Source organism: Pelophylax lessonae (assembly GCF_965119305.1).
Source record: "Pelophylax lessonae genome assembly, chromosome: 6".
In the NCBI taxonomy this organism is placed as follows: domain Eukaryota; kingdom Metazoa; phylum Chordata; class Amphibia; order Anura; family Ranidae; genus Pelophylax; species Pelophylax lessonae.
In genome coordinates, this window is record NC_138773.1 from 145,318,193 (window position 1) to 145,341,894 (window position 23,702).

The window sequence follows — 23,702 nt, forward strand, 5'->3', positions numbered from 1 at the left end:
GACATGGAAATTCAAAAGAGCCGATTTCCCAAAACTGCGCTCGCTGCTAGAAAATATCAAATGGGATAGAACCCTGGGAACAAAGAACACAGAGGAAAAATGGGAGTGCTTCAACAGCATACTTACCAAAGAGATTGGCCAGTGCATTCAAAGGGAAATACATTTAAAAGAGCAAAACTAAACCCTGGGTGGCTAAACAACATAAAAATGCATATTAATGCTAAAGAAAAGGCCTTCAAAAAATACAAGACTGAGGGGTCATTGGCAGCATTCAAGAATTACAAAGAGTGTAATAAGAAATGTAAAGACGAAATCAAGGCGGCTAAAATAGAACACGATAGACATATAGCGGAAGAGAGTAAAAAGAACCCCAAGAAATTCTTTAAAGAGGTTGTAAACTCATTTTTCATTTTTTTTTACAACCTGTAGCTCATTATGAAATACTTACCTTACCGAGCCCCCCGCCGTGCCGCCCGCTTACCTGTATGATGGGCGACATGTTCAGTCGCCCGTCTTCCGGGATCGCGGCATCCGGCTATCCGATTGGCCGGAGCCACGGTGACGTCACTCCACGCGCACGAGTGCCGACGGTCAAGGCACAGGGCTCTGAAGGAACGGCACCAGCGCCCGTTCCTTCAGAGCGCATGCGCCAGTGACGTCACTGGCTGCATGTAAGGTAAATATCTCCTAAACGGTACATGTTTAGGAGATATTTACAGTACCTATAGGTAAGCCTTATCATAGGCTTACCTATAGGTACAACTTGCAGAGGAGGGTTTACTTCCTCTTTAAGTATATAAACAGTAAGAAAGCAAGGCCAGAACACATTGGCCCCATAAAAGACGACAAGGGAAATATGGCCACAGAGGACAGAGAAAAGGCGAAAGTGTTAAATAATTTCTTCTCTTCAGTCTTCACAAAAGAATCGGGGGGCTACACTAACCCAGCTTGTAAGGCTAAACTAAATAATACACCTCAGGAAGTACCACCATGGCTAACAGAAGATAGACTTAGAACTAAACTAGAGAAACTTAACATAAATAAATCACCGGGATCGGATGGCTTGCACCTGAGGGTTCTTAAAGAGCTAAGCCAGGTGATTGCCAGACCATTATTCTTGATCCTTAAGGATAGTTTACAGACGGGTATGGTGCCAGCTGATTGGAAAAAAGCCAACGTGGTACCAATATTTAAATAAGGGCAGAGATATATCACGGGTAACTATAGGCCGGTCAGCCTAACATCTGTAGTCTGCAAGATTTTGGAGGGGATATTAAGGGACCACATACAAGACTTTAGTAATGAAAATGGTATTATTAGTAGTAATCAGCATGTATTCATGAAAAATCGTTCTTGCCAAACCAATCTATTAACCTTCTATGATGAAGTGAGCTGCCACCTAGATAAAGGAAAGCCTGTGGATGTGGTGTATCTGGACTTTGCAAAGGCCTTTGACACCGTTCCCCACAAACGCTTACTGTTCAAACTAAGGAAGGTAGGTATATGGACCATAAGGTGAGTACCTGGATAGAGAACTGGCTCCAGGGGAGAGTGCAAAGGGTGTGATTAACCACTTGCCTTCTGTGCACTTAAACACCCTTCCCATCCAGGCCAATTTTCAGCTTTCAGCGCTGTCACACTTTGAATGACAATTGCGCGGTCATGCTACACTGTACCCATTTGAAATTTGTATCATTTTTTTCACACAAATAGAGCTTTCTTTTGGTGGTATTTAATCATCTCTGGGTTTTTTATTTTTTACAAAAAAAAAGAATAAAGACAAAAAATTTTGAAAAAAAAAAAAAGTTTTTCTTATTTTCTGCGAGTAAATTTTGAAAATAAATTTTTCTCCTTCACTGATGTGCGCTGATGAGGCGGCACTGATGGGCACTGATAGGCTGCACTGATGGGCACTGATGAGGTGGCACTTATGGGCACTGATGAGGTGGCACTTATGGGCACTGATGAGGTGGCACTTATGGGCACTGATGAGGAGGTACTAATATGCCGCACTGATGAGCACTGATAGGCGGCACGGAGAGGCGGCACTGAGAGGCGGCACTGATGAGCACTGATAGGCGGCACTGCTGGGCACTGATAGGCGGCACTGCTGGGCACTGAGAGGTGGCACTGCTGGGCACTGACAGGTGGCACTGCTGGGCGCTGAGAGGCGGCACTGAGAGGCGGCACTGATAGGCGGCACTGATGGGCACTGGCGGATGGCACTGGACACTGACGGGTGGCACTGATGAGCGGCACTGATGGGCAGCACCATCAGTGCCCACACTCAGTGCCCATAGTGCTGCCAGTCAGTGCTCATCAGTGCCTAGATGAGCAGGCACTGATGGGCACTGACTAGCAGCACTATGGGCACTGATTGTGGGCATTGATGGGGGGCACTGATGGCGGGCACTGTGGGCACTGATGGGGGGGCACTGTGTGTATGTTTTTACCTTGTGTAATCAGGGCACTGGTGATCGGTGCCCTGATTACATTCTCCTGTGTCCCCGGCGCTGTGAGGCTCCCCCTCCTTCCTCACACTGCAGGCTCCGTGTGAGGAAGGAGCGCCGGCGATGAGAGATGATCTCATATGTTTACATATGAGATCATCGCTCATTGGACGGCCAGATCACGTGGTGAATGGCCGCTGTGATTGGCCATTCACCGCGATCTGTGATCGGCCGTGTCCAAGGGACACGGCCGACACAGATTTTCCCCGCAGCGCGCTCGCGGGAGCGCGCTGGGGGCGTGTCACTGGGAGGCCGTTTAAAAACGGCCTCCCGAAAATTTGAGTCCGCGCTGCAGCCGTATATAGGCTGTAGCGCGGATGGGGGGTGGTTAATGGGGTCCCCCAGGGTTTTGTCCTAGGACCAATCCTGTTTAATTTACTCATAAATGATCTAGAGGAGGGGATATCTAGTACCATCTCAGTATTTGCGGATGATACTAAACTAAGCATGCCAATATCTTCTATGCAGGATGTGGAAACCTTACAAGCGGACCTGAATAAAATAATGGGGTGGGCAACTACATGGCAGATGAGTTTTAATGTTGAAAAGTGTAAAGTAATGCACTTGGGTGCCAGAAACCAGAAACCAAGCTACTCACTAGGGGGGAACCTCTGGGTGAGTGTAGGATGGAAAAGGACCTGGGGGTACTGGTAGACAACAGGCTTGGCAGTGGCATGCAATGCCAAGCTGCTGCAAGCAAAACCAACAGAATACTGGGATGCATTATAAAGGGGATTCACTCCAGAAATAAAGAGATTATTCTCCCTCTCTACAAGACTCTGGTCCGGCCACATCTGGAGTATGCTGTCCAGCTCTGGGCACCAGTCCTCAGGAAGGATGTGCTGGAACTGGAGAGAGTCCAGAGAAGGGCAACAAAAATATTTAGGGGAATGGAGGACATCAGCTATGAGGAAAGACTACAAGCACTGAACTTATTCTCTCTGGAGAAGAGACGATTGAGGGGGGATATGATATCAATGTACAAATACTGTACTGGTGACCCTAGCATAAGGAACACACTATTCAGAGAAAGGGAATACAATAAGACACGTGGCCACTCACTAAAACTAGAGGAAAAACAGTTTAACCTTAAAATACGTAGGGGGTTCTTCACTGTAAGAGCAATAAGGATGTGGAATTCTCTTCCACAAGCAGTCGTATCAGCAGGGAGCATCGATAGTTTAAAAAAACTATTAGATGGGCACCTTAAAGACCACAGCATACAGGGGTATACAATGTACGGTTAACAGCAAACACACGCGCACATCATAGGTTGAACTGGATGGATGGATGTCTTTTTTCGACCTCACTAACTATGTAAGCTGGGTTAGTGTAGCCCCCTTATTCTTTTGTGAAGACTGAAGAGAAGAAATTATTTAACACTTTCGCCTCTCTCTGTCCTCTGTGGCCAGCTTCCCTCCGTCGTCTTTTATGGGGCCAATGTGTTCTGGGCTCGCTTTCTTACTATTTATATACTTAAAGAATTTCTTGGGGTTTTTCTTACTCTCCTCCGCTATATGTCTGTCGTGTTCTATATTAGCTGCCTTGATTTCGCCTTTACATTTCTTATTGCACTCTTTGCAATGTTGGAATGCTGCCAATGATCCCTCAGCCTTGTATTTTTTTAATGCCTTTTCTTTAGTATTAATATGCATTTTTATGTTGGAGTTTAGCCACCCGGGGTTTAGTTTTGCTCTTTTAAATGTATTTCCCTTTAGAATGCACTGGCCATTCCCTTTGTTTAGTATGTTCTTGAAGCACTCCCATTTTTCCTCCGTGTTCTTTGTTCTCAGGGTTCTATCACATTTGATATTTTCTAGCAAAGAGCCCAGTTTTGGGAAATTGGCTCTTTTGAAATTCAGTGTACTTATATTACCCTTGACTTTCCTGTTACTATGATTAATACTGAAACGAATTGACCTATGGTCACTGTTTCCTAAGTTGCCCCATATTTCTACATCTGTGATCAGGACTGTATTGTTGATAATCAGTAGGTCTAGTACCGCATTGTTTCTGGTCGGTGCGTTTACCATCTGACCCATAAAATTGTCCTGCAAAGCATTTAGGAACTGCCGAGCCTTGGATGAATGTGCGGTTTATTCTACCCAGTCTATATCTGGATAATTAAAGTCACCCATTATAATTACATTTCCCATCCTTGCTGCCAATCCAATCTGTGAAAGGAGGTCAGCTTCCCCCTCCTCCATCTGGTTGGGGGGCCTATAGCATACGCACAATATTACTTTCCCCATAGTGCATTCCCTTTGAAGTTCTACCCATAGGGATTCTACCTCATCCATAGCTCCATTGTTAATATCATCCCTCATATTTACCTGTACACTGTTCTTAATATACAGACATACCCCTCCCCCTTTTTTACCTTCACTATCTCTGCGATAAAGGGAATACCCCTGAATGGTCGCCAGCCAATCATGGGAGCTGTCAAAACAAGTCTCTGTAATCCCCACAAAATCTAAGTCCTCCTCATACATCAGCAGCTCCAGCTCTCCCATCTTTTTGGCCAGGCTTCTAGCATTGGTATACAAACCTCGTAATTTTGTAGGGTTGCATACTATATCCTCGTTTGATGATGTTTTTAGGCTGTGTACCATGACAGCTGGGTCTTCCCCAGCCCCACCCAGTACTCTGTCCACCCGATCCGTGATGTGCCGAACCCGAGCGCCCGGTAAACAGACAGTTCAGCACTTATGGTCTTTGTGACAGATTGCCCTGTCTGTCCTTCTAATAACTCCCCTACCACCAGAACCTGTCTTTCCTTTCCCTTTCTCCCGGCCTCACTGGAGGAGTTCTTCCCCTGGCAGCTAGGGGCATCGCTCTGCTCCAGCAATGCTGGTCCCTAACTGGTTTCCCCAACATCACGCAACGGGGCGTATTTATTGGGGTGCTCATGCCCAAGACCGGACTCCTTGCCTTGTTCCCTTCTACCCCTCCTAACTTTCACCCATCTACTCTGCTCTGATGCCTGCACCCTTGTATCTCCACCCTCCTCTGTGCAGGCCCCTGCCTGCACCTGTCGGGTACGTTCCCAGCTCTCCTTAAAGTATGACGAGTCTTCTCATTGTTGCCAGTTGCTTCCCTAGATTCAGGACTTGAGCTTCCAGGGAAGCAACATGCTTACATTTTGTGCAGCTGTATTCGCCCTCGATTGCCTAATAGAGGAACGTATACATGCCACAAGATGTACACCGAATCGCATCTCCACACCCGCCGGGCATTGTACCCACTTATCTAATCTAATGGGGATTCAGTAATTTAAGTCTGTCCTGTGTGGCTGTTTTCTAGCTTCCTATACTCACTTTCTCACTGACACTCGCAGGCACTCACTGAGGTATTACTCCCAGTCGCTACTGCATTCCCCCAGTCGCTACAGCATTCCTCCCCAGTCGCTAATGTATTTCTCCCCGGTTGTTAAGGTATTTTCTCCCGGTTGCTAAGGTATTTTTCCCGGTTGCTAAGGTATTTTTACCGGCTGCTAAGGTATTTTCCCCGGTTGCAAAGGTATTATTCCAGATTGCTAGGGTATTTTTCCTGGTTGCTAGGGTATTTTCCCCCGGTTGCTAAAGGTATTTTTCCCCGGTTGCTAAGGAATCCCTCCTGGTTGCTAAGGTATTCCTTTCGGTTGCTAGGGTATTTTTCTTCGGTTGCTAGGGTATTATTCCCTGGTTGCTAAGGTATTATTCCCCGGTTGCTAATGTATTATTCCCCGGTTGCTAGGGTATTTTTCCTGGTTGCTAAGGTAACCCTTATGGCTGCTAAGGTATTTTTCCCAGTTGCTAATGTATTCCATGCAGTTGGTACGTTTTTTTTCCTGGTTGCTAGGGTATTTTTCCCAGTTGCTAGGGTATCCCTCCCGGTTGCTAGTGTATCCCATCCGGTTGCTAAGGTATCTTTCCCGGTTGCTAAGGTACTACTCCCAGTACCAAGGTACTTGCAGGTACTAAGGTACAAGGTACTGTCAGATCAACTGCTTGTCTGTCCTCTTCTGATTCAAGATCCTGCAGCCTCCCCCCTGTCTGTGCCTATCTGTGTGATCCCCTCTGGCTCCTTCCCCCCTCACTCAGCCAAACAGCTGATCAGCACACTCAAGTTTCTGCTGTCTCCTGCCCTGTCAGTCAGCCCCCGCACGCCTCCATTACTGTTCCGGCCGCTTGGTGTCTGTCGCGTTGCCTCCTCAGCGTCGGCAGTCCCCCTATAAGGATGATGTGGTTGTTCAACTCGTCAGCACATTTATTTAGAGTTGTGATTCGTAAGGGTGGTCGTCACTTAGTATAGTGTAAAGCAGGGATCTGCCCTTCTTAGGATATGGTAAACAGGTGTAGAACTGAAAAATTAACCCATTTTTTCAGCTCTACACCCATTACCCATATCCTAAGAAGGGCATATCCCTGTTTTACACTAAACTGAGTCATGACTGCCCTAATCATATATGGGTATAGCAACCGTCGATGGTAGTTTGGAGGAGTTATGAAAGCAGGTGATCTTCACATACATGTGGGCCTTTAAGTTTGGAAGGTTGAATGCGCTTTGGAGGTTTTTGAACGTTTTTAGAGAGTGGTTAGTGGTGAGGTCATGTACGGTTGTAATACCATAGGAGCTCCAATGAGAAAAAAAGCTGTTTGGATAATGCCCTAAGGGGGATCGGTAGAGCTTGAGTAGAGTGTCTTAAGGCCGATTTCTCCTTCAATAGGCAGACTTTTTGCAATAGAGATACAAGAGGACAAATTATTACTTTTATTGCAATTCTCACTGAATTTATCTGCACCTCATATTACAGATTTAAGAGACAGGTGGATTACAGATTATCAAAAGCACAATATCCTTTTAAAGATTTAAAGGAGAATACAGCAATCTCTGAAACTGACCCGTTAGAATCCGCTGACAGCAATATTAGTCCTGTGACATAGGAGGAGAGACAGACCGTTACAGTCTTCTACTTTTTTGGATATGAACTAACTCTAGTCATTCTTGCTTTGGGGGTGGTTCACAATAATGTATATTTTGGGGATCATCCTGGATGTCTGAGAGCCACGCTGGAGAGGTTTACATTGGATCCTTGTGACCAGCCATTCCCTCTACCAGTTTCAAGCTTGTTTTGACCCCCAGACTGAAAAGCTGGGAGTCCATTACCTTTGGTAATTGGGGATACAGGAGGGGTGTGTGCCATATCACGGAGTGAGTTTGGCGCACAAGAGCACTTTCTCATATGGAGATGTCTTTTGCATATTGCACATTGCATATTAATTTTTGATTGGACATTTTTGGACTTATATCTGATATAGGCCTTACTGTATAAGTCGACCAAAGCATAAATTGTTATATTATATAATAGGTAGTCCTGCGGTGCTGGAGTGTAAATTTCCAAAAGTATTGAATAAGTCAAGATAAAGAATTTATAAAGTGTGCCATGTAAAGATATAAACAGATAAATATTGTGCTTCATCACAATGAGACCCCATTCACACTGGGGCGACCTGTCAGGCGACCCGGTCGCCTGACAGGTCGCCTGCCATAGAGAAGCTGTGGACCCGTTCTAATAGGAGCGACACAAGTCGCTCTGACTTAGAAAAAGGGTCCGGAGCTTCTTTGGGGCAACCCGGAGCGACCTGCATTGACTTCAATGATATGAACTCCATGCCGGCCGCTCCGAGGTCGCGGTGTGAGCTGCGCAGCGCGACCTGTGAGGTCGCCCCGGCAAGTAGCGTTGCCCCAGTGTGAACGGGGTCTGAATATATAGAATTATATCAATTTTATGCAAACAATATTAAAATGTATTAACTCATCATTTTGAATAGTGAATATATAATAAATAACCAATTGCTGTATATGAATAAAGTGCAAAAGTGAATTTAGTAATCCTCGGTAATCAGTAGTCCAATATATTGTAACAAGATGTATCAATCCATTATGGTAATCTCTGAAGTATAGTGTATAACTTTACCATAACTTAGAAGGTGAAAAGCCTTGTGTGTCTTCTTTTACTCCCCTTTGACACCTCTATGCTTGTTAGCCTCCTCTAGTAGGTGGATGTCATATCTGTTTGGTGATCTTGCTATACGCGTCCACCTCTAGGGGTCCTTTGATGATCCTCCCACCCTAATGGGTCTCTATGGTAAATGGTATATCTACCAAATACAGTGTTGCGTCAGATAAATATATATGTGCACAAATAAATAAATGTATAAGTCTCCATTCACACTAGTACGACTTGTCAGGCGATTTGGTCAGCCTGACAAGTCACGCACCGTCGCCTCCCATAGTGTAGTAGAGGAACGGTTCTAATAGGAGCGGCACAAGTCGCTCCGACTTAGAAAAAGGGTCCTGTACTACTTCGGGGCGACCTGGAGCGACTTGCATAGACATTCATTTTATGAAGTCCGTGCAAGTCGTGCCAAAGTCGCGGTGCACGCGACTTCACAGGTCGCCCCGAAAGTCGTGCCGCTTCAGTGTGAACCGGCAGTAAAGGGTAAGTGTATACAAAATTATTAAATATGTAAACAAGAACACACTGTCTGGAACATTAGTGCTGTTCTTAAAGAATACAAATGATAAATGTGCAGAATCAGGTGACTGAAAACAAAGTTCATCAAATAAATCCCATATTCCACTAGATGTGAAAACACCTCCGTAGGGTGTGTCAGGAATCCCTTCACCAACAAAAGTGGCCTCTCACCTTATTCATAGACCCAAGAATTACCCTGGGTCTACAACAGCTGTCACCCTCACTAGGGGGTTAAGATGTTTAATCCACAGGGAAGGAGATCCTAAGTTCCTTTTATGGTCTCAGGTGACACAATACATAAGGGATAAAGGAAAAGAAATCTAGTGCTCTCTCTATAGACTAGTAAGGTGGTTTTATTAGTAAATGGCCGCACTTACATTTAACAGCACTCAACAGTGCATGCATATACAGGCTTTCTCATACAAGCAGGAAGGGATGTGACGATCAGCATGCAGGCTCCGCCCCCTATACACGTTACGTCAGGGCTCTCACAGCTTCGACTTTCCCGGTAGACTCCTACCCGATACTCATTCACATAAGGGGGGGTCGGATCTGGGGGCCCCTTTTTAAAGGGGGTTTTCAGATTCTGATAAGCCCCCTGCCTGCAGACCCCCCCAACCATCGTCCAGGGTTGTCGGGAAGAGTCCCTTGTCCCCATCAACATGGGGACAAGGTGCTTTGCCCCTGCCCCAAAGCACCCCCCCCATGTTGAGGGCATGTGGCCTGGTATGGTTCAGGACCTGCCAGGCTGCATGCTCGGATAACGGTCTGGCATGGACTTTGGTGTGGGGCTCCCCAAATCCATACCAGACTAAAGGGCCATTTTTTTTTTCAATTTTGGTGTGGGGTTCCCCCTCAAGATCATCAGAGCACAAGTGGCATGCCACAAGTCAGATCAGCTAAGATGATGATCCAGACTTTGATATAAATCAATGGGCTGACATTGTGGCCAAGTCGGACCAAAGTAGTGCAGGAAGCATTTTCAAAGTCGGAACGACACAAGTCAGACCAGTTAAGACAGCTCACATAGGGAACCATTGATTTTGATATGTCATGTGACTTGTGCTCTGGAAGTCGGAGGACGTTTCAGACCAGTGTGAACCAGCCCTTAGAGGTAAACAGTTATTATAAGGTTGCAAAAGGATAGGTTCATTAGAATGGTCTGCTCAAAGCAAGATATGTACAGGAGGAACTGCTACAGGCCAGTAACGCAAACAGTTAAATTTGAAGGTAAAACAAATAATTGAACAAGGTATCTGGTGTGACAGCTGGGTGTAGGTGAATAAAAAGGGGAGCTCATAACACAAACTCAATGTGCAGTAAATACTGCTAACGGATGTGGGGGGGGGGGGGTGGTTGGTGTTCTCCAACGGCGACCATTGAGAGTGAAGATCAGGCTTTTGCAGGAGAAGCTTTTGGGGAAAGGTATGCAATGGTTTCATAGTGTTTTCGTGATGGTGGCCAGTTGCCGATGATTATCCATGGTATCATGGTGGTTTTAGAAAGGTCAGCGTAAAGTACAACCACAGTGAAGGGATCTGGCAAGTTACGAGCGGGTTTTGCAGCCAGAAATCACTTTCTCCTTAGTAGTAAAGAAATGGATGCAGGCTAGCACATTCCAAGGCTTGGATTCAGAGAGATGAGATGGCTTCATCTGTGGGCCCTGTCTATTTCTAGGTCTCGGTCAATCAGATATGGTTCAAGGGTGCGCATCAGAGTTTGTAAATATTGTATCAGCTCAGTTTGCTGGACTGATTCAGGGATGTTGTGGAACTTTATATTATTCCGGCCAGACTGGTCCTCTAAATCTGCCAGTTTGAGTTTGATTAGTTGCAATTTGTCCTCTTATCCAGTATATACATCCACCAGTTCATTGTGAGCAGTGATTGGGTCTGTCATGTTGATCTCTGCATGGTGGCTATGCTGGTCTTGCGTTTGAACACGTTGGCCAAGGATGATACTGTAGCTGAAAGGTCTGAGTATAGAGTGTGTCTTAACGAGATCAGCATGTTTTTCATGGCTTGTTCCGATACAGGTTGGTCAGAGGCAGGAAAAAAGTCTATGGCTGAAGGCTGCTGTTGGTCAGGAAAGGGCAGTGTTATGGGACTTAAATAAGTTTGTACAGGGGCTGCATCATCCTGCCTGGGATTAGATTTAATCAGGCTGGCTGTGGAGGGGTGAGCTAGGTAGCGAAAACTCACCATCTGCCCCTGTTGGAGAGGAGAAGTTAGGGTGCTGAGTCTGACTAAGACCAGCGTGAGAGGAGAGAAGCCATGCAGCATGTCTGTGAGAGCTGCCGGCATGATCTTGGCTGCAGCCTGCCGGGGAGAAGAATTTTGTGAGCTTCTGCTGGTACTTTAGATTCTTCCTCCGCTTCGACATTTTGCTCTGTAGTATCTGAGTGCCCTGGGGTGTAGGGGGAGTTATTTTTGCCCTTCTATAGTGGCTGTGAAGCTGCTTATAGCAGGATAGAAAGTGGAGCCAAAGAACTAAGCCCCCATCTCTTGAGTCGGCAAGCCACGCCCCCTGCCAGCAGGCTTTTTATTGCAAATGAGACATACTATGGGGGGAATTTACTAAAATTGAATCAGACCGAACCTAGAGCAGTTGTTATTATTATTCAATAAGCTTCTATCGCCACCTTGTTCAGTAAAAGTTTGAAACTATGTAACACCCTCTTAGGTAGGTGCTAATGAGAGAGTATTGTTTTTGGCTCTGTCTGCCTATCAGAGGAACAGCAGGCAAATCTATATTGCTTTCTGCCTACCAGGGAGCAGGATCTGTGAGTGAGGTCAGCTCAGTATGTGATTCATTGAGTCTAGAGAGTGTTTCACACTAGTCCAATAGGGAGGCATGTTAGACAGTAGAAGGGAACCTGACCAATGGATACATAGGCTTTGATACAGTGCTGGTGATTGGTAGAGACAGGCGGTCTCTGTGAATTCTGAGATACTGTATAAAAGCCAGGAGCACATGTGCTGAGGAGTCTTTGGCTGGTGAGCAGAGTCCCAGAGGGAGGGTGGCGGCTGCCTCCTCCTCTGTAGCAGTGGCACATGGCATCAGTAGGTCGTCCTTACGGCCAAAGGAATGGAGCTGAACCCAGAGTTCCAGGAAAGCTGAGGGGGAGACACTGGAAACCCTAGAAAAACAGTATCTCGAGTACAGGGGATCGGGATCGTGTCAAGGGGCCTGACCTGAGGGGGGCCATCCTGAAGTAGTATAGTCAGTGGACGGGTGTCAGTGGTCAAGAAAGAGGATACTAGGAGAGTGTCCTGAATACAATTTTGGTTCATCAAGTCATCTGGAAAGAGACTTAATCCTAAATCTACCTAAGTGACAAGGTGGATCAACAGCCTGGCTGTATCAACAGATAGATGTCCTCAGAACTTTGTGCATAGTTAAACTGGAGTATCCCACTAATCCATTCTCCCATCCCTAGTTTATAAAATAAAACAACAACAACATACCCTTAGATTAATTATTGATTGAGCCAAGAATAAAGTGATAGACTGTAATGTCAATGTTGCTAATGGTAACCCAGGGGGACCCGAAAGTGTAAAAAAACAAGCAGTCCTTAAGCGGGCAGTTTTACAAATAAAATATGGAAACTGACTGGTTTGCCATTCGCAACTCCCCCAAAAAATTACCATCTATGCCTTTTCTGCAATGCAAGGTTTAAACCTACCTGCATGTGCATTTATTTTGAATGTATACATGTGCAGCTCTTGTACAATGTTGGTATGCCTTGGAACCGGGATGAATTAACTCACTGCGCATGCAAATGAGTTACATCATTTCAGGCCAGCCAGTCAAGATGTCGAACCTTAATCTGAACCCCATATTTGGTTTAAATATCTATAATGGTCCTTTCTTATCTTTAACAAATGTGGTGTTGTGTGCATTAATATGCATATTTTTCATTATATAATATTAATATATATAAATAGTATAGTATTTATTTATTAATAGGTAGAGTTGAACATTGGATATCCATTTTTATTCTCCAGCATTGCAAGTCTAATTTATCTGCGCATCTGTTTTATTAGACCAGTAGCCTCTGTGCCCTCTATCCTCCTGGCCACTGGCTTGGTAACTTTCCCGCTGTAGTTCTGTTACAGCGAGTGGTCACAGCTTGCTGCAGTGGGCAGACCTGGGAGTCTCAGACTCTGTGTGAACTGCCTATTGCTCATACATCATCAGCCTCAGCTCCACTTTCATCTCAAGTGCATGGTCTGCCTGCACACCCAAACCATCAATTCCTGCATATCACACTGCAATATGGGAAATGTAGTGCTGTTTCTCCACAGGTATGTGATGTGTGAAAAATGTGTATGTGACGTGTGAAAAGATGTGTGCTCCTTTGAAGTATGAATTTTTCAGAGTGTCGGGGGGGGGGGTTGTCCTGTTCTGACTGGACGTCATAGGACATCCTTCAGAACAAGCCGCTTGCATGCGCCCCATAGGGTAGTACATTGTGTTGCTCTGTCACACTCTCCGATCACGGTAAAGAGCCAATGATGTAGATCAGCAGTGTCCAATCACAGCTCATCACTATAACTAGGAAGTGCTGGGTATCTGCATTTCTCTCTAGTGCCCATAAAAGCTGCCCATCAATGCCCATTAGTGCCACCTCATCAGTGCACATCAGTGGAGAAAAATTACTTATTTACAAAATTTTATAAGAGAAAAAAAGAAAAACGTTTTTTCCCTCAAAATTTTGTTTAGCAAAAAAACAAAAACAAAAACAGCATTGAATAAATACCACCAAAATAAATATCTGTCTAAAAAAAAAATGATAAAAATTTGGTTTGGGTACAGCGTTGCATGACTGCCTAATTGTTATTCAAAGTACGACAGCGCTGAAAGCTGAACATTGGCCTAGACAGGAAGGGGGTGAAAGTGCCCTGTATTAAAGTGGTTACAAGAGCCTGAGGAGAGCATATACAGGTGCAAACTTAGCAGGATACTGGAGTTCAAGAAGATGACTGGGCAAAAATGCACAATACTTACAGACTGCATCACTAGAGGGGAGAATATAGCACTTTAGTTCCACTTCAAGCAATCATATATGGAATATTTAGATTAAAAAACAAACTGTACCACCAACCTGTAACAAACCAGCAAACTTCACAACGCCCCATCCAAGTCGCTTACTGTCTGGTTCCACAAGGCTCATCTGATAAATATCAACTGCCAAAAATCTTTGCACTTGGTCTCCATCCTTCATAATTACTGAGCATGCAATCAAATCACTGTTATCTAGGAAACATAAAATAAAATAAAATGTCTTCACTTTAAATAGGCCACTGCCATTTCATACAGCTGATGTAAATAATGAACAAAGAAATACAATTATTCATATAAAATTCAAGGCCACAATTAATAAAATATACAATATTAATTTCTTAATCCAAAAGCAACAAATTGACACAATTGCTGTGCCAAATAAGGTAAGTATCTTGCTAAAGTGCGATGTGATGCAGAGACACCGTCTCTGATTAAAAAGGGTGCTAACAAGCCAAATAAATCCTAAATAAAAAACAATTAAATAGGAGGAAAATACCGCTACTAACAAAATTAGTATATAAAAAATACCAGTGTAAAAGGATCACATTATATACAACGCGATATATGTTGTGCCAAATGGGTAAATATTGAATAAAGTGCAATATAGTATACTGTATATACTATACTCGGTGTTGGTCCAAAAAGGTTAGGACATATGAAAAAAAGAAGACAATCTCCAATGGGGCAGTATCAACACATTCAGGAGGCATAAACCCAGATCCCAACTTCAAATATTAAACACACATTTATTAGAATATTAGAACGCGTTACGCCATATCCATCATGGCTTCAACTTTTCCCTCGTAGACATGGAAACTAACTGTATAGCCTGTGGCCCTGTCACACAGCTTATACAACTTGACCCCGTATCTGGCACGTTTGCTGGGGAGATACTGTTTGATAGCAAGGCGGACAGTAAACTTAATCAGGGACTCGTCAACGCAGACATCCTGTTGGGGGGTAAACAAGGCTGCAAACCGCTGATTGAAGTGGTCTACGAGGGGCCGAATTTTGTGGAGCCGATCATGTTCAGGGTCTCCCCGAGGACGACAGAGTTCATTGTCGCTGAAATGCATGATCCGAAATATTTGTTCGTATCGAGCCCTGGGCATAGCAGCAGAGAACACGTGCATTTGATGAATTGGGTCAGTGGACCAATATAACCGCAATTCATTCTTTTTTGTAATGCCCGTGTTGAGGGAAAGGCCCAGAAAGATTTTAAAAAGGGAATCGTTATAGGATTCCAGGCGAATGGTCTGGCAAGGGGTGAATTTAGGTTGGCGGCGATGAATTGTCATGCGTATAAATTTGATTGATCCACAATAGATCTGAAAAGATCTTAAGTGAAAAATAGCTCAAAAAAGTTAACGGGATTAAAACCAGCTGTTTCCACTTAGATTCCGGGTTGGGCAGTGAATGGGGGAAGTACTGGCGCTGTGGAATCTGTGGGCTGTCAATTAGGAAATGCCAGCGCTTCAGGGAGGACACTATGGGCTCTACGGGCCTGTCTTCGAATATGCGGTGGCTGTGGGCCACTACTCGTGCTAGCCACCGCACCAGCTTCAACTGCATTTATGGGACTCGCCACGTCACCAAGTGTTACTGCAGTGCTGGTTGTACTAGGTCCAGGGTGTACTAGGCCGCTCGTGCATGCCAGATCACGAGAAGTGTGAGCGGCACTAGTACTGGCACTCTGCTGCATACGAGAAACATCCGGTTCTTGCATCTCAGCAACTCCAGAATGGGGTCGGGTACATCTGACCTTAGCAGGGACCTTTCTGTCGCCGGAGGTATCTGTCAGGGAGCCGCTGCTGTCATCAGCTTTGTATACTGACCCTGATTCTGCCAGTGAGGCTTCCCCATCGCTCTCATATGACATGGTCAGTATACTGTAGGCCTCTGCACTACTGTACCAACGTTTGAACATTTTATCAACTAGATTTACCGGTACAGTAGTGTGACTAACAGGTAAAAAAGCAACTGGTTGTCAAGGACTATTTGGTCGCTAAAAAAAAAAAACTGCTAGTGCTAGCAGAGATCAGGCCTGACTCTGCTAATGCAGCGGTTTTGTGTGATTTGTGTTTTTTGGAAGTGACAGTAATCTATTGATTACTACACTTGCCTGGGTAGGGTGGGCTGGGCAGGGGGGCTAAACGCAGGTGCTGGCTGGAATCAGTGCTGATTGTGCAAACTCTGCGTTTTGGATACACTAAACTATGGGGACGCTAGTATAGTTATGATCAGATCAGATATTGATCTTTTCAAACACTATACTAGTAATGGAGGTGTGTGTGTGTTAGTGTACTTGACTCTAACGGACGCTAAATAACGGTAGTGTAGAGGGACCCTGACACTAACTAACCTAAGTTGTGTCACCCGTGGCACTAAAACAGTGATCGGTAATCACTGTATATAGTGAACACTGTGACAGGGCAGTGAAGGGGTTAACTGGGGGAGATCAAGGGATTAAACCTTTATAGGGGATAGATGGCAGGTGGCCTAAACGTATTTGGGCTTAGCGCAAATTAGGGTCACAAGTGACACTAAATACAGTGATCAGTAGTTATCTGATATACTGTATATATTAGTGCACTGTGAGATAGGGAGTGAAGGGGTTAACTGGGGGAGATCAAGGGGTTAAACCTTTATAGGGGGATAGATGGCGGCTGGCCTAAACCTATTTGGGCTTAGCGCAAATTAGGGTCATAAGTGACACTAAATACAGTGATCAGTATTTACCTATATACTGTATTTAGTGCACAGAGTGATAAGGAGTGAAGGGGTTAACTGGGGGTGATCAAGGGGTTAAAACTTTATTAGGGGATAGATGGCGGGTGCCCTAACCCTATTTGGGCCTAACGCAAGCGCAAATTAGGCTCACAAGTGACACTTATACAGTGATCAGTAAAAGATCTGTATACCACTGTATATAGTGTTCACTGTAAGGGGTTTGGGGGGTGATCAAGGGGTTAAATGTGCCTATGTGAGGTGTGTCAGTGTGCTGCTTGGTGGAACTCACGTTTTTGATGTCTCTCTCTCTTCTCCTGGAACCAAAAGGGCTCCAGGAGGGACAGTTACATCACTTCCCCTGCCTGTGTTTACATTACACAGGCAGGGGACATGATGCCATTGGCTGGAACCGATCACCAGATCCAGACCAAAAATCATTGTTCTGTATCTGGTGACTGATTGGTTCTCTGCCGAATCAGACCAGGATCGGCTCCCGCGGCGTGTGGGATCGCGCTATGGGAGCCGTGATCGCACCCGACGTAGGTCTACGTCGCTGGACGGGATCGTGCCACTTTGCCGCAGTACGCTCAATGTGAGCGGTCGGCAAGTGGTTAAATAACGTATGTTTATCACTCCAAGAAAAAAAACACTAATATTTTTAATGCAAGAGATAAAATATTTTCATTGTCTCGTAAGCTGCAGTTTTGGACCTCATCCGTTGAGCAAAATAATTTAAACTCTTTGCCAACAATTAAGGATTTTCTTGAAGAATCAGTAATTGAACTTGAAGATGAAATTCGCAATGAAATTGTAGATCATCTTTGCCATTTAATCACATCTATTAATCACTATTTTCCTGTCCTGAATGAAAACAATAATGACTGGGTTTGAAATCCATTCATAAAAGACAAGCCATCCAATTTTTCTGATGTTCATTTCAGAATCTAATCAATATAACTTCTGACAGTCAACTAAGCCCAACATTTAAAGAAGTTTTTCCTATTGCTTTTTGGGGTGATTTATGCAAAGAGTACCCAGAATTGTCCAAGTGGGCAATCAAAGCTCTGTTGCCATTCGCCAGCACATACTTATATGAATCTGGATTCTCGCTTTACTCTGCAAAAAACAAAAAGTATCGAAATCGACTTGATGCAACTGCAGATATGTGAATACAATTGTCAACAATTAAACCAGATATACAAATAATTTGCCAGCAAAAGAAAATATCACACTCTGCTCATTGAAAGGGCTGCGCTACTCTACGGGAAACATTTTTTGTTGGGGTTCCAAAGTTTTGCTATACCATGTTAAAGGGTTCCAAGGGAAAAATTAATTGGGAAACCCTGCTCTATTAGTCAGTTCTGTCTACTAAAGACAAAGCCTAATGGTGCTGGAATCTTCCTTCTTTTGTCTCCATTGACCAAATTATAACCCTTCACGGTCACTTTCTTTTGTGTGTTTACCACTTATTTTTGTTACCGCTTTCATGAAACCTTTCCTGAAGATCACAAGCTTCCAGTTCAAAGTCGCTCTGTCACATGCAATTCCTCCAGGCCCTCAGATATTGTTACGTTGGAATACCACGGATCAGTTCCCGAGGATGGAAACTTTTGGCATGCAGTAATTTGTTAGTCGCAGTAGGTGTTCTAAACAATGTTTTCACTGTATACTCATCCATTAATTCAATGTACAAATCCTAAAAGGTCACTTTTTTACAGTGCCATTCGCTTGTGAACTTTAGAATATAGGGATTCACCAATAGTTATTTGGTAAATTCCCAAATCAGTCAACCTTGTCCAGAAAACAAGGATGTCATCGATGTACCTGTACCAGAGAAGAATCCTGGACAGGCACACCGACGACACCCCTCCCGAAAAAAGCCAAGATTGCCAGTCCCTGAGGTAAATATTGGCATACAATCCTGCATTAATCACAGAGCTGTCCTCGATTCCAGCCAAAAGCTTAAAAAAAAAATGTGTGTTGTGTAAAGTGTTAGGTTTACCCACCATAACCTTAAGTGCATGGTTAACAACATCAAATAATCATATTTTTACATTCCAAAATAATGTCCATGTATACAACAAAGGCCATCAATGTATAATAACGTGTTACAAAAAACTTTTTTTATAGTGCTCCTTATTCAAAGTGCTCCAGTGCAGTTCATCTGTGCATATGCAAAAAAAAAAAAAAAAAAGTGCTTCTGTACTGTAAACTCTCCGTGCTTACTCCACCACTCTGTTTGCTATAACACTCACCAGAACTTTTTGACTTTGTGCCTCTCGGCTGCAAGGGTCAGGCAGCTCCTCTTCTCCAGCTTTTACCTTAGTCTATTCTCTCCTCATTACTCATGCAGGGGGACCAAAATAGCACCAAAAAGGACCACATAGTCCGAAGGCAACGGCTCTTGTTACCCTTTCATGAGTAATGAGGATGAGAATGAGAATAGACTGTTATAAGCTTGAGAAGAAAAAGAGCTGCCTGACCCTTGCAGAGACCTAGGAGGGTAATATCCACAAGCCTGTAGACACTTTGTAGCCGAGAGCCACAAAGTCAAAAAGTGTCAAGGTCTTACCTTGCCTTCCTATTGGCAGCCATCTTGGACATGTGAAGACTGCTGTCTCTTATATACTCTGTTTGCATCATCACTAGTCTGCTGCCTGATTATGTATATATAGTCAGATGTTGTTGCACACCTGACTATATATATCACCTGATGGCTTTCAGACCTTGCCCTTGTGTTTCTGCTCCAAGGTGCATCACTGCTAGCAGTCCTCTGTTCTCGGTGTTCCTCCGTGCATGACCTGGCTTGCCTGATGTCCTTCCTGGCTCTCGATTCCATATCAGCAGACGACCCCACATCGGCAGACGACCCAGGTTTGGCAGACTACTCGCTCCTGGACTTGACCCCGGCTTGGATGACTACTTGACCCCGGCTGTTCCTGATTTCGCTCCTCTCTCTTGTTGTGCATTTATTATTGTTGCATTAATAAACTGCTTTATTTTACTTGCATCTTCGTGTGGTCTCATTTCCTGACACCCTGACAGTACGCAAGGGCCATGAATCCTGACGATGCAGGTGTTCCTACGATTCCCATGCCGGTTAACAGGTACGATCAACAAGATCACCTTTTAGGTCGCTTCGCTAAGGCATTGCAGATGTTGCTTGAATGCACAGCACACCTTGCTCCTTGTGCTGCTAGGCCAGTGGTTCCTCCTGCTGCTGCTCCGGTTGCCGCTCCAGCAGTCGCTCTTACCAGAGGGATGACTGGTTCAGCCCCCCTCCCGCAGCACTTTGGGGGTGAACCGAGTGTCATGGCTTCCTAAATCAAGTAGCATTTACAGTATTTTGAGATGGTTCCTCAGGCATTTCTCTCTGACAGATCCAAGGTGGGCTCCCTAATCTTGTTGCAATCGGCCAAGGCCTTAACCTGGGCGAATCCCTTATGGGTGAACGATAATCCTGTGATACTCGATTACCCGCGTTTGGTTGCCTCCTTTTCTAGGGTATTCGATGTGCCTGCTCGCTTTGCCCCTAAGCTGCTCCTGTCTATATAACAGGGTATACGAACCGCTGCTGAGTATGCCATTGAATTCCATACCCTGGCAACAGAGGTGGGCTGGAATAATGAGGCTCTGCTGGCTGTCTTCTCTCATGGTCTCTCCGAAGCATTGAAGGGTGAGATTGTGGCCAAGGATCTCCCAGGCGAGCTTGAGGCTCTCATTCCTTTTCTGATTTTCAGGCTCAGGGGGAGACCATTGTTTAACCATGTTGCTAGGACACGCCGTGACCCTGATCTTGTTAAAGAGCCAATGACATTGCTCTTTGCCCATGTGATCGGCAGTGTCCAATCACAGCTGGTCACACGTAAATGAGGAAGTGCCGTTTATCGGCTCTCCTCGCCTCACACTGTCAGAGTTTGTGGAGAGGAGAGCCGATCAGCGGCTCCTCCTCAAAGGGGAGTCTAGGACAGGTAATCAGGGCACTTATCAGTGCCCTGTTTACAGAAAATTAAGAAAACCAGTGCGCACAATGAGTGCCCATCAGTGCTGCCAGTCAGTTCCCATCAGTGCCTGCTCATCTGTGCTGCCCATCTGTGTCCACCAGTGCCGCCCGTCACTGCCCGTCAGTGCCGCCTTCCAGTGCCACCTATCAGTGGTCATCTGTGCCGCCTATCAGTGCCCATCAGAGCAGCATATTAGTACCTCCTCATCAGTGACACCTCATCAGTGCCTATAAGTGCCACCTTGATCAGTGTCCATAAGTGCCACCTCATCAGTGCCACCTCATCAGCGCACATTAGTGAAGGAGAAAAATCACTTATTTTCAAAATTTTCTGTATTTTTCTTTTTATTAAGAAATAAAAAACCCAGCGGTGATTATATAACACAAAAAGAAAGCTCTATTTGTGTAAAAAAATATTAAACATGCAATATGGGTACCGTGTAGCATGACCGCGCAATTGTCATTCAAAGTGTGACAGCGCTGAAAGCTGAAAATTGGCCTGGGCAGGAAGGGGGTGAAAGGGCACTGTATTGAAGTGGTTATGGAGCGCCTGCGGAGGCCTTCTACCAGATTGGATGCTACATTTTGTTCACCACCCATTCCTCCCTGACCTCCCACGCCTCCTGGGAATGATGTGTCTGGCTGTGAACTTATGCAGCTGGGGTTCACTCGCCTTTCCGAGGCTGAGCGGGCCTTTAGGAGGAGGGAGGACTGGTGCCTGTATTGCGGGTTTGGTGGACATTTCCTGAAATCTTGTCCTACCCGTCCAGGAAATGCTCGCACCTAAGATCCTGTCGGGGCAGATCTTGGGTGGAATTTCCTTGTCCCCGGTTTCCCTTGAAGATAAACCACTAATCACAGTTGTCTTCTTCTGGGCAGCAGGCTCGGTGGTTACTCAGATGTTGGTAAACTCAGGTGCTTGTAGTTACTTCATTGGCAGTACGTTTGCTGCTGAGAATTTAAAACCCTTGCAGCCCCATGTTGCTCCACTGGTAATCAAGTTGATTAATGGCAGACCCCTGCAACCGGCACAGGTTACCCATGAGACTGTTCCGGTTGACATGGCAATAGGAGCTGTTCACAGGGAGTCAGCCTGTTTCCAGGCTATATCATCCCCACACTACTTGTTTTGGGGTACCCTTGGCTTCAGAAACATAATCTGACCTTTGATTGGCAGTCTGTTGAAATCATCTCTTGGTCCCCACAGTGTAGCGCTGTTTGTATCCATGGGCCTGTTAAGGTACTTTGTACCTCCTCGGATTCAGTGTTGCCTACTGAAAATCATTGATAGCAAGATGTTTTTGACAAGGTGCGTGCTGGTACTCTTCCTCCTCATCGTCCATACAATTGTGCCATAGACTTGCAACTTGGTGCCATATCCCTTGTACCAGGGTTTATCCTCTCTCAGTTGCGGAGAATAAGGCAATGGAGAGTACGTGGTGGATGCGCTTACCTGAGGGCACATTCCTAAGTCAACTTCTCCAGCGGGTGCCAGCTTTTTCTTTGTAAAGAAAAGGGGGGCGAGTTGAGACCTTGCATTGATTATAGGGGTCTAAATCGCATCACGGTCAATAATGCATACCCAATTCTGATGATTACTGAATTGTTCGACTGCCTCAAGCGTCTTCACCAAGCTTGACCTAAGGGCCGCGTATAACCTCATAAGGATCAAGGAGGGCGATGAGTGGAAGACTGCGGTAAATACCAGAACTGGTCATTTCGAATATCTAGTGATGCCCTTTGGCTTGTACAATGCGCCCGTTGTCTTCCAGGAGTTCATCAATGATGTATTTCATGATATGTTGCAGCAATGCGTGGTAGTCTATTTGGACGACATCTTGATTTACTGGGACTCCATTGAATCACGCTACCTGGATGTCAGACGGATGCTGCAATGGTTACGCGAGAATGGGCTTTGCTGTAAGCTTCAGAAATGTGAATTCCACCTGTCTCATGTTGCCTTCTTGGGCTACATCATTTCTGCTGAAGGGTTCTCTATGGACCCTCAGAAGGTTTTGGCTGTTCTACAGTGGCCTCGCCCTAGTGGTCTCCGTTCCATTCAGCGTTTGCCAACAACTATCAGGAAATTATCAGGAACTTTCCTTCTGCTCGGCCTACCTTCCACAGTCCAATGGTGCCACTGAGGGTTCCAACCAAGCTCTGGAGCAATTTCTCCGCTGCTATATCTATGTCCATCAGGACAAATCAGGTTGATCTGCTACCCTGGGCAGAGTTTGCCAGGATTTCTGCCATTAACTCGTCTTCTGGAACGTCTCCATACATGGGCAATTATGGGTTCCAACCTGCTGTGTTGCCCGAGTCGTTCTCGCCACAGGACATTCCGGCTGTGGAGGATCATCTTCGTGTCCTCTGTTCCTCTTGGGTGCAAATTCAAGAGACCCGTAAAGACATGAAGATGATCTCCTGTAAGGTGAACCTGGTGGCCTATGCCCTTGATCTTCCTCTTGGCATGCGTATCTCCAATGTCTTTCACATGTTACTTTTGAAGCCACTGGTTTGCAATTGCTATACTTCTTCACTTCCTTGCCCTCGTCCCATTCCTGTGGGAAATCATGAGTATTATTATTATTATTATTATACAGGATTTATATAGTGCCAACAGTTTGCGCAGCGCTTTACAATGTGAGGGAAGACAATTCAAAACAGGAGGAACTAGAGGGCCCTGCTCGTTAGAGCTTACAATCTAGAAGGGAGGGTCGAGTGAAACAAAAGGCAATAACCGTGGGGAATGAGCTGATGGAGAAAATGGAGGTACATTTGTTAGGTGTGGGAAGGATAGGCTTCTCTGAAAAGGAGGGTTTTCAGAGATCGCCTAAAAGCTAATAGAGTAGGAGATAATCGGACAGATAAG

General features: G+C 45.1%; 1 protein-coding gene across 2 annotated transcripts in view; it reads right to left on the reverse strand.

Annotated features, from left to right (window-relative positions):
• Window positions 1-23,702, reverse strand: part of CLEC16A (C-type lectin domain containing 16A) — a 1,483,716-nt gene that overhangs the window by 246,771 nt on the left and 1,213,243 nt on the right. For both annotated transcript variants that reach the window (XM_082262146.1, XM_082262145.1), the window contains exon 19: window positions 14,138-14,289. In XM_082262146.1, the coding sequence (XP_082118272.1) occupies window positions 14,138-14,289 (152 nt within the window). The remainder of the gene's footprint in view (window positions 1-14,137; window positions 14,290-23,702) is intronic.